Raw genomic sequence first — 15,287 nt, 5'->3', positions numbered from 1 at the left:
GCATTGGTTCCCCCAAGTTAGATAGCAGTTCACTTTGAAACTTGCAGGCAGATGATCAGAAAACCTTGCCCTGGAGAATGCTGTAAGGCTGTAATTTATGTCAGCAGGGTGGAGGAAAGAGGAAAAGCAATTTACCTGAATGAAGACGACTTTTATCCCTCACCTCACCCTACCCATTCGCTGCAAAGAATAAACAGAAAAGGAACAGTGCCAAGCATTCTTATGTCTTCATGATTGCCCATCCATGTCACACTTTAGCTACACTTAAATTATTTTTCATTGCACAGCTATGTTCCTTTTGCCTTAGAACAGATTTGTGGCCTCAGTCGGTGAATCAATATCTTAACCTTAACATGACTGTAGAATAAAAATAGGCTATTTATAAAAGAGCTTTGAATTGCACAAATGATTTTTCCACTTCCAATAAAAAACTGAGTGGGAAATATAGAACTCTTAGATTATCTAATGATTATATAGGTTACATCAGACTTAAAGATCATCTCTCCACTCTTGGCCTCTTAGATAGAATTTAAAGTAGCAACTGGAGTAGAAATTATGAAAAAATGCAAGCACAGATAAATTTGTAAACCGGACTCTCCCCCAGTTTTGAAGCCAAAAAAATGAACAGAGCAATCTGGACCTGCCATTACAGGCTAAAATTATGCACACACAGGCCTGACAAGTGCAAAAACAGAGGCACAATCTAATCAGTTTTGAAAGGGGATCCCCTCAAATTCAGAAACTATTTATTTTTAAGGCCAATTCTAAATGGAGTCAAAGAGTTCTACAGAATAGTAACTGAAGATTCAAGAGATTCAGTATCCTGGAGATAGTTATGACACTTTCTCAGAATGAAGAATGTGAGCCAAAATGCCTGTAAGAATGAAAAATGTGTGAAAGAATATTGTTCCTCAAATGAGCTGCCAACAGGGTCAGAGTCCTCAACTACCATGAAATCTCTGAAACTAAATTGGGCCTGAAAATGCCATCATCTATACATTGTATATATCACATACATTTTCTTTTTTGTACTTATACACGTGTATTTACACATGTATGTATCTATAGATATTATATATAAAATATGCAAGAGAACATGTTTGAGTTGATACCATTGAAAACCATTTTAACCAAGAAAAATCAGAACCAATGACACAAAGAAATCAAAAGAATGGGTGGGACTGTCAAGTGGATGGAATTTCTTTTGCTACATATATACTCTTACACTCTCACCTAGAGTATCTGGAGATTTTTTAAGATGTCAAGACTGTGCCATCTGTGCCATATATCCATGGCAAGAGAGGATGATGAATGGCTTGAGGACAGAGATGATCCTGTCCTCCAAAGTTGGGTCCAACACTAATGATTCTCACTTGTGCAAGAGCCAGAGGGATCAGGATAAAAAGAAAAAAAGACTTTAAAAGTGGAAGGAGCAAAAAATAACTAGTGTTAATTTAAAAAATGCCATCTATATAACCTCAAAGCAAGGATTAAACCTATCACACCCAAAATGTAACTATGTTCCTGGTTACTGTAAGCTAATTCCTGAGAGAACCTGAGTATAACAGTCTGTTCCTTTACTAACACACTATTTTTCCAGGCAATTACAGAGAGGGGCCAGGAAAGACTAAAACTTGGTCTCAGGATCAGAGATCACACAAAATCCTAGAAACTGACCTTTAACACTTCCAGTAAAATAGTGGGGCTTTGTAGGTCCCTGGGCTACGCAAACACCCACCTTCTTTGGGTCTGATTTCAACCCAGAGCACAGAAGTCCTGCCACTGGTAAGTGTTCATTCTGAGTGGCCTAATTTGACTTCATTCTGCTTGGGCTTCAGTCCAATTGGCAGATGTTCTTGTAGAAAGCTGATCTCAGACACTTTCCCTTTCTAACTTTCTTGGCATCATTGTCTCTGCTGCATGGTATATCATCTCTGAAACTTCATCTCAGGCTCCCCACATTTTGTTTTGTAGCTCTAGTTTTCTCTTAAATCTTTCTGCTCCAAAAAAGTTCATATAAAACACTAAATCACTGGTAATTCCTTTGGTGCAAATATGAATTATCAAATGACTTGCTTGCAAATTACCAAACATTGCTTGCTTTTCCCCCCACCTCCCTCCACAATGAGTAACTTAAGAAGCAAAAATGCAAACAAAAGGTAATCACTGTGAATGCTGTAAAATTTTCTCTTACTGGTCAGCTTTATAAAATGAAATGCCAGAGCCTTGATATTTATTATCTGAAATAGGTTTAACATTTGGAGAAATGTGTTTGAAACCATAGCCTAGGAAAGAAACATAAGCTGATCACACAGAAAATAGGGATGGGAAGAAAACATGATGGGCACGATTCTGCTGTGTATTGAGCAAAGTTAGAAAATTAGGTCCTTACGAGCACAAAGCGCTCCCGGACGAGATAAAAGTTAATTTAAACACAAATCAATTTCCAACCATGAGGGCCACTAGATATCAATTTTAAATATACCACAATATCAATAATGAAGAAATCTCATGTTTTATTTAGTACTTTGGCCAGACCAGCCCCTCTGAAGGGATCACTAGGTTAGGAAAGAAGAACAACAAATCATCATTCACTTTCCTGCAGGTTCATAATTTTCCCAGTTATTTCTATTGGTCCTGCTTTGTTCTTTCTACAGATTAAGGGGTGGGAGAAGGGTTTCTATATTAGATCAGCAATGTCTGGTTCTTATCCAAATATTCCACCTAATAAGGATGTAAGTTCTCATGGATTGGATAACCACTCTGCAACATTCCTGAGAATTGAATAATATAATAATCTTGAAAGTCAGCAGAGTGGATTACCCACTTTTTTTTTTCTGGACTTGAACTTGTGACCTTAACAGTAGCACTGCAAATAAGCAAATGTGCTAAGCACTTTGCCAGAGTAACCTTCCATGTAGACTTTTCATCTTAAATACACACAACTAAACACAACTACCATTTTTGGAAAAGTATGTACAAACCCAATACTTCTTTTGATTACATATAAATACAAATTAGCTATTTCTTTTCCTAAAAAGTGGTTATAATAGTAAATAAATACAAAATAAATCTGACCATTATACTTCATGTGCAGGGGTTGAACCCATATAAAATGTACAACTAAATACATTTTAAAATCTTTAAGGAATAATTCTCTGATTAAAATATTTGTTTTCCCAACTTCCTTTCGTAGATATAAATATATTTTCAAAATAGCCGGTTTTTTTCTCCATTCCATTCCATAAATAAAGTCTTCATTGGGAAATATTAAAGTGTCAACTTGGTGTTTTTTTTTTTTTTTGCTTTTTCTAAAATATATATATATATATTTATTTATTTATTTATTTCATTTTGCTGTGCTAACGACACCCACAACCCTCCACAACCATGTCCTGATAGTTCTTTAATACAACCTTTTCATTTTCATCAAGGTACAGCATGGAGATAGCACTGAGTTCTGTTGGTACACAGCACGCCTTAGGAATCTTAGAGTTTACTGAGTTGACCAACGTCTGCACAATGGCGTGATTAGTGGAGTTCAGGTGATCAGCCAGGGGAAAAGGGCATTCCCCATGGCAGTAAAAGGCATGATACCCCGGCGGGGCTACAATCCAGTCATTCCACCCTACGTCACTGAAGTCCACGTACAAAGGGTGTCTCTTACAGCTGGACTTCAGGCGTTTGCGCTGTTTATGTTTTGCTTGACGCTTTTCTCTTTTGTGGAGAGGATGTCCTTTTCCATCGTGGCCAAAAGTTACTAGCAGTGGCCTTATCTGTGACCAGTTGTGCTCACCTTGGTGCAAAGACCTGCTAATCCTAACGTGCCTCTTGGAGACACCTTGGTTCTCTAAGTGGGCCACTTCCACCACGAAGCCATGGTTGGTGAGTCCCTGGGCAGTCCACCTCGCCACCGCAGGGGTGACATCAAAACTCTCCCACGTGCTTGCATTCTGATTCACCAACCTGGTGTCCAGAAGTCTGGTCACAGGGAACTTCGAGGTGGCTGTGGCAGGTTTTATAATCTCATAAATATTAATTCGGTGATGGAAACTGCTATTGTTTTCAAAAGTTCCCTGCATCCGTTCCCGAAAAACCTGAAGCTCTGCTGAGGTGATAAACTCTTCAGTGGGGATAGAAGTTAAGTTAAAGAAGAATCGCCGGGTTGTTTTTCCACTTGTTTCTGGCAGTTCTTCCAAAGATTCTAATTTGATATAAAAAAGTGGAAAAGAAGAAGAAAAATCATTCAGTAAGATAAATAATGACAAACTCATTATATATGAGAATTGGTAAACCTTATATCAGGGTTTGATTTGACCCATGTAAAAGTTTGCAACTAGAAAATAAAATTCTGTCCCTTAAGCAAAGAAAGGAGTTTCCCTTTTCTATACATTTATGTCAACATGCATACCATGAAACAAACCTTCACAATTGTTATGATTTTTATCCAATACATAAATACTGTTTCCAGGTGGCTATAATAATGGAGGAAATAGTGAAGTACTTCTTTGGAACTCAGACTGCAGGGCAAAAAAAAAAAGTCAGCACTATAGTTAGTAGAGGTCTAATGAGTGAGGATTTGAGGAAATTATTGCATTTCTTAAAAAGAAAAAGGCTTTAATGTCAATCCCTTAAGTGATATTCTAAAATGTTACTCTGCAATTTAAATGATTTACAAATCTCGATATACAGATTTCAGCTTCCTAATTAAAGACTCTGGAACTCAACATCAATGATGACATCTTGCAAAGCACACCCTACTATTTGACTCAAAGTCCAGAGACAGGCATTTACAGGATCTACTTCTTTTGGAAATGTTAAGGGTACACTAAACGTTAAGGCTGGGACACTGTAGTAATTAAGACTAGACAATTTCAAGAGAAATAACTTCCCAACTGCAGACTGTTCTCTCACCTCCTTATGACCTCAGAAATAAAATTCTCATTTTACGTGCTTTTGAAAGGAAAAAAAAAATGACTCTCTTCTGTTTTTAATTCCTTTATCTTAAAAAAAAATAAGGCATTAAAAAATACACCTACCAAATAACAGGCTGCAGAATAGACACAAAACCAAAAAAATGTGTAAAAATCTATAAAAATACCGTAATGTTATTCATGATGCCCTTGCATCTATTATATTATTATCTGTAATATCATCTATTACAGAATAATCAGTCTGTATCTATTATTATTATTTCAAAATAGTCATTTAACTGGGCTATACATATAAAAGCTCTTTCGGATTTAAGATTCTCAAATTTCAATTTTAGTGTGTACTGTGTTCTACGCAAAAACCTTGGATGCTTCTGTCTGCAAATCATCAAAAATATATATTACCATTAAATCGATAGTAAACAGCACTAAAATCTGAGATACTTGGGTTTATTTCTTTTCACTTTACCACATCTTGTCATTTCATTGTCAGAAAAAAAAGGTACCTGCTTCATTCAGGATCCAACTAAGTGCTAACAAAGTCACCATATTTTCATTAGGTTTATGGTTTATTTCCCCTAAATCAAAGAGCTGTAAGTTGGTCACAGGATCTAGACACTTTAGCTGAGCGGAATCACTTCAGACCACTCACTCAAAGGTTCAACCTTTGTACATCAAAGCAAGGGTCACCATGAAAAGCTAAGTGGAAGCAGCAAGTTCACTAAATTATGGAGTAATGCTTTGGTGGGATGCTTTTCAAACCATAACCTTCACACAAGACACCTTAAATATTCAGAAGGATTCTGATTCATTGGGTCTAGAGTGACAACTGAGATTCAGCATTTCTAGCAAGCTCCCAGGTAAGGAGAGGCTGGGCGCTCCTAGACTGCTCTTAGAGCATCAAGGTTTTAAAGGATGCTTTTCACATGCAAGTGTAAACTGGCAGGAGCATATTTTAAAGTGTCTTTTTGTAATAAAAACAGGTAGAAGAAACATCAGTGTTAGTCAAGGATTAAGACAGGGCCTCAGAACAGAAAGATCTCCTAAAGCTCATCTACTTCAACATGGAGACTACCAGGCCAAGAAGTGAGCCCTCCATGGCCCCCCCCAGGCCCACTAGTCCACACCTGTCCGCGATACCTTTCAGAAGCCATCCACATTCTAAACCACACTGGAAGCTAGGGTACTTCAGGCCAGGCACTATTTTAAAAACAACTCTCCCACCAATCCAACCAGGGCTCTCTTCAGTGGCTCCAACAAGTAGTAAGGATTGTATTTAGCTTCTCCTTTCCTCTCCTCCCTGGAATGCAGGGGCTCTCTGATGTTTCCACTACAGGAATTCTTTCAGCAGGGAAGCCAACAGCGACCAGTGCAAAAAGGTGCAGTGAAAAAAATCAGTCATGGCCCCCAGATGCAATGACACAGAGCTAGAGCTGGGCCTGAGCTCCTGACTTCTCTGACACCAGCACACCTAAGAACACTCTCTCTTCTTTTAAAGAGGGGGAAGGAGAGGAAAATCATCCAGAGCATTTGCTGAACAGCGTATTAATAAAGGTACCCAGAGAAGTCACAGTTCCAACAAAAATTCTGAACCTAAACCCAAAAAAGAACAAGAAAGAAGTTATAAACATGCAGATACAGTGACAGACACACACATGGCCACAAGATAACAGTGAAAGGACAATCACCAAGACAGGCCTAAGGAACAGGAAAATTAAGTAAAGAAGAAGGGCAGAAACCTCCAAAAGATAAACCTTTTGATAAGATTGAATCACATAAAATTGCCACCATTTGACCAGATTTGACCTATAAAAACAGCAATTTCATGCACTTCAAAATCTCATTGGAAGTGGCAAAAAGGATAACCACTTAGAGAGCTTAGCAAAAGAAAGAAACTGCACTATTAAATCATAACAATACTGAAGACCTTTCTCCAACTTTTCAGCTTCAATTCAGTCAACCTTCTCCATGAAGGACTCCTAACCCTCCTTAACATGAAGGCCTCCAGTACAACACTTCTGACTGTAGATTCAGGTCATCAAGGTGCTGAGAAAACCCCCTAACCAGGAAAAAAATGCCCAAGATTAGGGTACTTACCACCCTTTCCCTTTAATCTGTAAGAAAGGAGCCTTATTTATTTTTCTTCAGAGTAGAAAAATAAAAACTTTTTTGAAATAAAGTAAAAAAGCTGCAAATTATCACATCCAGCTTGGGGATTCTGAAATATATAGTATTTTCAAGCTCTAAATAGGTGATGTATGCTTTCTGAGAGGTTTTACAGTTATTAATTCTCTGTAAACAACCCTTGTTGAGTAAGGTGAACTTGCCAAAGGATTTGAGGATTCCAGTCTACCCTGAATCTCTAAATTCTTATCCAAATAGATGGAACTATGGCTGCAAACATGTGGGGAAGTAAAGAAAAATAAGACAACAGTAACATTTGACCTCTCCTCCAAAACGGAAGTTCTAATTTAATCATGTACACTCTGTCAATTATTCATCAACATCAAAATAATCCAAAAGATGGGGCTGAGTTCCTTCAGCTGGCCTAGGTTCACTCTGGTCTACTTTTCCCTAGACCAGGAGAGAATATTAAAAGCAGCCATCAGAATAATGATAGCTAGCATACTGAATGCTGCTTTGTGCCATGTGTGGCACTCAGAGCTTTATATAAATTATCTCACAATGAATCAATTAGATGGGAGCCATTATTACTTCATTCTGTAAATGAAGTTGGAGCTCAGAGAGGTTATGTGACTTTCCTAAGGTCACAGAACTAGTAAATGAGGAGCAAAGCTATTAACATGAGTCTACTGCAGTTGCCAAGCTTCTGGCCATTAGATGACATTATCTAACACAGAAAAGGAGTCAAAAGCTCGAACAAAAGTCAAAACCATTAGGGCATGTTTATATTTGACACAGTGAAAACCATATGGTGAGTTCTTTCCCAACTAAAGAGAGAGACCAGACAGAACTAAATGAAGAGGAGAGTAAGTGGCTGCGCCCATGGGGATATATAGGCCTTGTTTGGAGCCACTGATATTTTGTGGCTGCCTTTTTGTCTTAAGAAATGGCAACTTTCAGCAAAAAAGTGTCTTAATCATGTTTTGAGAATTCTACAACACTATGGACACATATCATCTCATTATGATAAAAACAACGATGACAAAAACCTGGGAATTTCTAGCAAATCAGTAAGGTTGGAAATCACTGCCCTGAAAAGGAAATGAAAGGAGCTGAGAATAATAAACAATATTTTCTAGGATATAAAAAAATGGCTAGAGAGTTGATGTGTCAAGGAGAGAAAGTCATAAAATACAAAGGTTAAAAGCAGTTAACTTAAAAAAAAAAAAAAGACAACAGAAGGGCACCTAAAGAAAAAGCATGGTCGTCATCACTGACCCTGACTGGCCTCTGCCCACTCTTAGCTCTAACACCTTTGGCATAATCCAGTACCCTCTTATTGTCCTCTGAGGACTAAGTGAAATACACAGAGGGCAAGTCTACAAAAAGACAAAATAGCTCAAAGAGAAGGGATCAAGAGAGAATATACAGGAGCCACTAAGAACAGGTGGAACAGAAAACATTAGTGCGAGAACTCTCCCTGGGCCCCAAACCCTCAGTCTCTATTAGCACTTCCAAATAGAAAGGAAGCACTTTCTATTTATTGAGGACTTTTTAATCACACAGAAATACTAGGGACGGCTGGGGAAGCACATAAGGTAAGGACTGGTTTCAGGGGTATATGCATCCAAATCCTTTGGTTAACATTGGGCATTTCTGATACACATTCCGTACAGGGCTAGCTATGGTTGTTTCTTGAATTCTCCTATTATAGAGTGTTTTCTAGATAATTGTATTTGTGGAAACAAGATTAATCTCTATTTGAAGGCTTTCATCATAGAGGTAAATAATTCAGTAATTTCATGCAAAAAAGTCTGGAGAGCAAGCACAAGGTTCTTCTTTATTCCAATTGGACAGGAAAGCATAAAGAGTTTTTGAAAAGCCAATGAAGTCTAGCAATTTCAATATGTTTTTATCTACAGTCAAGCACAAAACACTCTTTCCAGGTGGAAAAGTGATTTTTTTTCTATCCTCAGGGTCAGTTCTGAAAGGACTAGGGCCCAAAGTACTTTTGAACAACTGAAAATTTTTTTTGCAGTGCTTGGGCTCTCCCAAATATCAGCCACTATACATAGGACTAGACAAAATTTCATATCAGAAGCAACAACTGATAATTTCGCCTCCGATTTCCTACTATGTGGTCCCATTATCTTCACACAGTGGTTAAAAGAACTATACTATGGTATCTCTTCTCTTGTAATTCACCAAATCATTCAGATCTCATTCACAAATAAAATCAATAGGTAATTCTTGGAATCAGGTCCTTTGTTCCCTTATCAAATAAATGCCCATTAATGCAGTATGAACCAAATTCTGCTCTTAAACCAGCAGCTTTAATCGCAAGGTTTCTTAAGAGCCAAATTTTAGTGCTCCGCATGGCTCAAGGATATTTATAAAAAAACAAAGCCTGAGTTATACAAAAATGAAATGGTCTTTAAAAAGTTTAGTATGCAGACTAAAAATGATATACTAGTAATAACAAGGAAAAAAATGGATTTGTTGAAATCTGGGGCTAAAATTACATAGCTTTTCTCTATCATCTAATTACACCAGGATTGGAATGTATTGCAAGTTGATTTTAAACAAGTTTGTAACTTCTGTATTACTTTGCACATAACATTTACACTTTTAAAGATATAAATTCTGACTTGTGAACTCAAGCATGTTAGTTAAAATAACACACCTAAGTAATTTGTAGCCTGTATAGTTTTGATCATGCTATTTCTAAAGGAAGAATGAGAAATATGTAGGCATCATTGACACAATCCTCATGCAAACGAATGTTTTAGGTATCAACTGACTTATATGATGGTCCTTCTAAAGTTGTAAGAGACACCCAATGCCTTCCTGGCCTTAAAAATAAAGAATGGTTAACCATGCTAAACTTCCAGAAGAGGTGGCTGAAATAGCTATTCTTGTTACTTTTTTAATCCTGAAAAACAATTCTAATCAGCATCAGCTGGGAATGAATTGGATCTATAATCACTTCAAGGTTATGATGACAGAATGTACACAAATGGAAACATTTCTACCTATGAACAACAGACAACTGCTTTCACTGGATGAGTTCTTCATGAGTAGAATGAGATTTATTTCAAATCTGATTTCTACTAGCAGAGAACACCTCACTCAGAAATGTGCTGGAAAATGAACCAATTATCAATTCAGTGTCCCCTTTACAAGATATGGCTGCCTTGGTGAAGAAATATTTTTTGTTACGTGGCCTGCCTTTGGGACTTCTTTCCAGTATCAAGCACTATTCTCACAAGCCATAGGTCATCCTTCATGTTGTAGAAAATGCCTGGCTTGACATTTCTTATTTGTTTATATCTGAGAGTAGTTTTCCACTTGAAATTTACCACCTCAGGAGGCTAAGGCAAGAAAAAGGGAACTTTATTTCCAATTCTCCAATATCTTACAAACCGTTGCTCTGTGATACACACCTTGGACCCTTTCTTCTCTAGAACTTTGAAGGAACCATGCTCTATTTAAAAGGCATTAAGCATGTAGAAAGGTGTAGGAAAAGAAGTGAAGCGGAACATATTTTTGACTAATTGCTCTAAGAACTTGGGTACAACAGATCTCAATAGCTGTTCTAAGACATTTCAAATCCACCAAATGCCTTTCTGATGAAACAAGCAGAAATATCCTACCTTAGAAAAACCACATTCAGTATCATAAAAGAAAGAAAACCCCACATTCAATGCACATGAAGGAGAACAGGCAGCTGCTGTAAAAGCTTTTATCTGAAGGGAGTTCATCTCAGATTTAAGCACAAGACAAGAAAGTCATTGTGGAAACAATAAGATTGATTGTGGAATTGATCTCCCACGGGGATTAGATAGGGATTTGAAATCTTCCAAACCAGGCCCAGATCAACTGTAAATTAGAAAGACTTTGGGACCCTTGGCTTTGATTTTTCAGTACTATCTCTCAGAATTCTGCCCTTGGCTCGGTCTAGCCTGAAACCCGGGGCTGAAGCAGGAGAAGCAGATTTATAGAGCAAGGGCTTCCAGACAGAGACTTAGATCCCACTCTGCCCCCCTCCTTCTCATTCTTCCCCTATGGAATTCTTGCACGTTTAGCTGACTAGGAGCATGCCTTTTGCCCTCATCTTCCCCATCACTTGATTCCTCTCCAGTTCCTGGAGGAGTCGCCGCTCTTCTGGCTGCCAGCCAGGAAAAGGGTGCGGATTTACCAGAGGGGAATCCCTGGCTGCCCCGCCACATAGCCAGTGAGTTAAAGCCAGGTTCGGAAAGATTCTTACAGAGGCAAGAACGGAGACAGGCGTCTGGGGCGCCCTGGCCCAGCCGCCCTTCCAGGGATTCCTGCAGTCTGCCCACGGTGAGGCGCTTTGCGAGATGACTGCCCGCCCCGCGTCTCCGCCCCCACTCGCTGCTCCACGCCTCACCTTCGTGGTGGAAGCTGCGCACCGTGTTGGCGAGGCTGGCTGCCCTCTCCAGTCGGCGGTCGGGGGCTGGTGCTCCCGGCTGGCCCGAGTGCCGGCGGTACAGGTCCAGCATGTAGTGGGGCACCACGGCGTCCCTGCTGGGGGTGGGTCTACGCTTCAGGCCGAACATGCTGAGCAACCGCAACTCGAACTCACTCAGGACGTCGTCCGAGGGTTGGGACGAGGAGCTGCCAGGAGATGCGGCGAACTTCCTCCGGCCCAGTTCGGGAATGAGGCCGGCCGCGCCGCCCAGGAGGACCTGGGGAAGCAGCAACGCTAGAAGACAGCGGGTCCCGGCCACCATGGTCGACCTGCGGACAGGGCCGACGTGAGTCACGGAGTTCCCCGCCCAGCCCTCCTCCCCACATCCGCCCCCGCGGCTTCTGGGTCGGTTTGCCTCCTCCTCCAGGGTGCCCACCTGGCTTGCAACAGTCGCGGGGATACTTCAAAAAGGCTGAAGTTCGAACGTTTGGGAAAACTGAAGGCCCCTAGTTCCTGAGCCAAAAGGCTTTTTCCCTCCCATCCCACTCTCAGTCTGTCGGACATTTGTACACACTCCCTCTGCCACCCCCCTCCAGGGCGTCAATGACTGTCACCTTTTTTCTGTGACACTCGCGCTGACAGGCAGGCAGTGCAGAGAACCTGGGGAAACCACTCTTGGTCTGACACCTCTCCTTTCCCTAAACAAACCCAAACACACACTGCCCGGCACTCGCTTGCATATAAACACACACGAATAGTGCATGTGACTTCCTTAGAGGCACTGTATAGAACTTCCTGATACACACACACACGCACAGCCTATAACTTCCAGACCCGGTAAACTCAAGGCCACAACTTCCGAAGCCACTTGTAACTGTGACCCACCCCTTTGACTTCAGAGGTGTCAGGACAGGCCACTCCGTCCCCGCCCCCACCCAGTGCAGTCAAGGTGCACAGGTATCTTCCTGGGATTACGTAAATGGTTAATATCTATTAATTCACTTGTTAGTGTAAGATGACACTAAAGTACTGCCCCCCTAAGCATTCCTGGAAACAAACAGGGAGAACCCCAACTTCTAGTATTTTCCCAAAGGGAACGCAGAAAGAGCAGGTCTTCCGGAGAAACCCGAAGAAGCGAGAAGGGATCGCCCTGGCAGGGCATACAGGTTGGCAGCTAACGGGTGAAATCCAGGGGCCACCCTCTCGAAGGGATTTGACTGTTTTTTTTTTTTTTAAGTCATCTAAGTGTTAACAGCCCTAATAAAACACCGTAGAGGGGAAGGAGAAGGGGAGGAGTAGTGCGGGCCAGGAAGGCGAGGCTGACGGTCGCCCGGGGCGGTGGGACGGGGGCATCCCCGCAGGGCTCGGCAGCACGTGGACCTGGAGGGGGGTCTGTTTACGTCCGGCCCAGCCCGGCCCCGGGAGGGGCTCCTCCGAAGCGGCGGCCCGGGCCCCGCGCCCAGCCCTCCAGTGCCAGCCCCCGGCCCACGTCCTCTACCTTTAGGAGACCGCAGACCGTCTAAGAAGCACGCGGGGACACGTCCATTGAAAGAGCCTCCACATGGAAAAAGCTCTGGCCGAAGGCCCTGGCGCAGGGACCGGGTTCCCTCCCTTTGCCTCCTCCTCCTCCTCTCGGGTGCCGGCCGGGCAGTGCCTCTCCTCACGCAGGGTACGGCGTCTCCGGTCGGGCCCAGCGGAGCAGCGGGGAGGCTGGGTCCGCAGGGGCTGAGGCACCGGCGCGAAGTGGGGAGCACAAGTTACTCTCCCTGCAAGTTCAAGAAGTCTCCAGCCAAGTGCTGACACACAACAACAGCGAGCAGGGGGAGGAGTGCGGGGCAGGGAAGGGAAGGGAGAGAGGAAACGCTGGTGCTGTCGTTGTCCTTAGGAACCAGCGGCGGCGGGACGCGTGGCCCCGCGCGGGGCGGGCTCCGGGGCTCGGGGGACGAGGGTCGGGCGCTCCGCGCTAGCTCCGCCGCGGCCCATGGCTCGGGGCGGCCATCCTGGGAGACGCCGGGTCCGGGGAAGGGCGCAGCGGCGAGCTCGGTGCCGGGCGAGGTGCCCCCCCGCATCACTCTGCCTGACTCCAGCGCACCCCCATCGGCGCTCGCCCGCTGATACCGCCCCGGCTCCGGCGCTCCGGCGCTGTCGGGCGCATTCTCCGGAGAGTCGAGCTGAGTCCCGGGCCGCCGAGGCGGGTGGCCGCGCACTCCCCTCGCGCTCCTAGCCCCCGGGCCAAGCCGCTGTGCCCTCTGTGGCCAGCCTGGGGTCGGATCACACCTCGGCCGGCTCGTCCCCGGCCCCCGAGCTCCGGCGGGAGGTGATCTGCATCGCGGCGCTCAGGCTCGGCTCCAGGCTCTCCGGCGCTCTGCGCGCGGGTCCTCGGCTGTGGCGCGGCCCGGGCAGCCGGGCGCTCCAGCCCGCGCGGGGTCTGCGGCGCGCGGGTGCCTAGGAGCCCCCAGTAATCCGCTAGGCGCTCGCCCCGAGGTCGTTCGGGTCGGCGGCTGAGCCTGTGGCGGCGGCTGTCCGGCGGCAGCTGCCAGTCTCCGGCGGGGTGTGGGAAGCAGAGCGGCGGGCGCAGCGCGGTGGGGCGAGGACTCCGGCGGCGGCGACGGCGGCAGCGGCGCCGTGGCGCGGCGCTCGCGGCTTTTAAAGGGGACGCTGCCTGCCGTCTCCCTCCCGGCCCAGGCCGAACACCTCCCCCTCGGTGGCGCGGCTCGCCGGGGATCCCCGAGCGGGCGGGAGAGGCGCGCAGGGGTGTGGACGGCGCGCCGGGGCAGCCGCGGCGGGGTGGGGCCGAGGGCGGGGACGCGTGGCCGCCGCGGGGGGCGCTCGCGCCTCCAGCCCCCGCCTCAGAGCGAGATCAGCTGGAGCGCCGGCCCCTCTCCGGGACTCCCGGGACGGAATCCGGGGCACGTATGGGGTCGGGCCTTTATTTCCCCACCCGACCCGTTATTTAACTTTCAGTTTGAAGTTTTTCAGCAATAGACGATTAAAAAGAGAGAAAAAGACCAACAAACCTCAATCAAATTATAAGGCATCTTGGCATAGGCTTTGATTAGACACATCTGTGTTTCCCGGATAGGACAATTAACAGGAAGATTGGAAACTGCTTGTCATTTAAGCTCGAATACAAACAGATATATATATTTACATTTGTGAATGCATATGTACGAACTTACATCTATATAAGCATGCACGTGCTTTATTCAGATAAATATATGTAATACACAAATATATGCATGTATGTCTTTATAAATAGATCCATATATGTAAATACATGCTAACAAAAGCACATACTTCTGTAAATATGTATGTGAAATGGATGTCATCCTGCTGCACATGACATGAGCAATGTGGACTCTGTGTGTATGTGTGTGTGTTGTGTGTATGGGTGTGTGTGTGTGCGTGCATGAAGAGAAAATGAGAGGGATTTGATTTCTTTTTAAGGTAGCAATCACTACATGCCTTTTGATGTTTAACTTGCCCAGCTCACGGGCAGGCGATTAGCAGCTCAGAGGAAGCTAAAGTAATGCAGTGTGAGCCAACCATGAAGACAATTCTGGTTTGAGACCTCAGAACCTTCTGCACCACCCCCTTCCAACAAGGCCTCAGAAGCAGGTCGATGACATATGGTCCAGTCACTTATCTTCCTCAGCTGAAATACTCCCCAAATCTGCTGCACTACGGTGTTTTGAGGCCAAGGCTTTCTGTCCCTCCCAGGATTCCGGGATCCTCTCTGCATAGCCTGAGGGATTGCCCAAATGATCCAGAAGCTAAGGGCAGAAAGCTTCTGGAAACGA

At 44.0% G+C, this 15,287-nt stretch overlaps 1 protein-coding gene across 1 annotated transcript; it reads right to left on the bottom strand.

Moving 5' to 3' along the window:
• Positions 1–2,496: 2,496 nt before the first annotated feature.
• On the bottom strand, positions 2,497–14,117 carry BMP2 (bone morphogenetic protein 2). Its single transcript, XM_017671240.3, has 3 exons — positions 12,986–14,117; positions 11,467–11,816; positions 2,497–4,204 (listed from the first exon to the last, which is right to left on the bottom strand). Exons 2-3 carry the CDS (start codon positions 11,807–11,809, stop codon positions 3,363–3,365), a joined length of 1,185 nt encoding a protein of 394 aa, XP_017526729.3. The 5' UTR covers positions 11,810–11,816; positions 12,986–14,117; the 3' UTR covers positions 2,497–3,362.
• Positions 14,118–15,287: the final 1,170 nt, after the last annotated feature.

This window comes from Manis javanica, chromosome 5 (genome assembly GCF_040802235.1).
Source record: "Manis javanica isolate MJ-LG chromosome 5, MJ_LKY, whole genome shotgun sequence".
NCBI lineage: Eukaryota > Metazoa > Chordata > Mammalia > Pholidota > Manidae > Manis > Manis javanica.
The sequence above is the reverse complement of the archived record's forward strand: the minus strand, read 5'-3'. Positions and strand labels throughout refer to the sequence as shown.

What these genes read in the sequence shown, in the direction of transcription:
- BMP2 (XM_017671240.3), bottom strand. Translation starts at nt 11,809, where the DNA reads ATGGTGGCCGGGACCCGCTGTCTTCTAGCGTTGCTGCTTCCCCAGGTC. An exon ending in GCGCAGCTTCCACCACGAAG is followed by an intron (nt 4,205 to 11,466) that starts GTGAGGCGTGGA and finishes ATATCAAATTAG; the next exon opens with AATCTTTGGAAGAACTGCCA.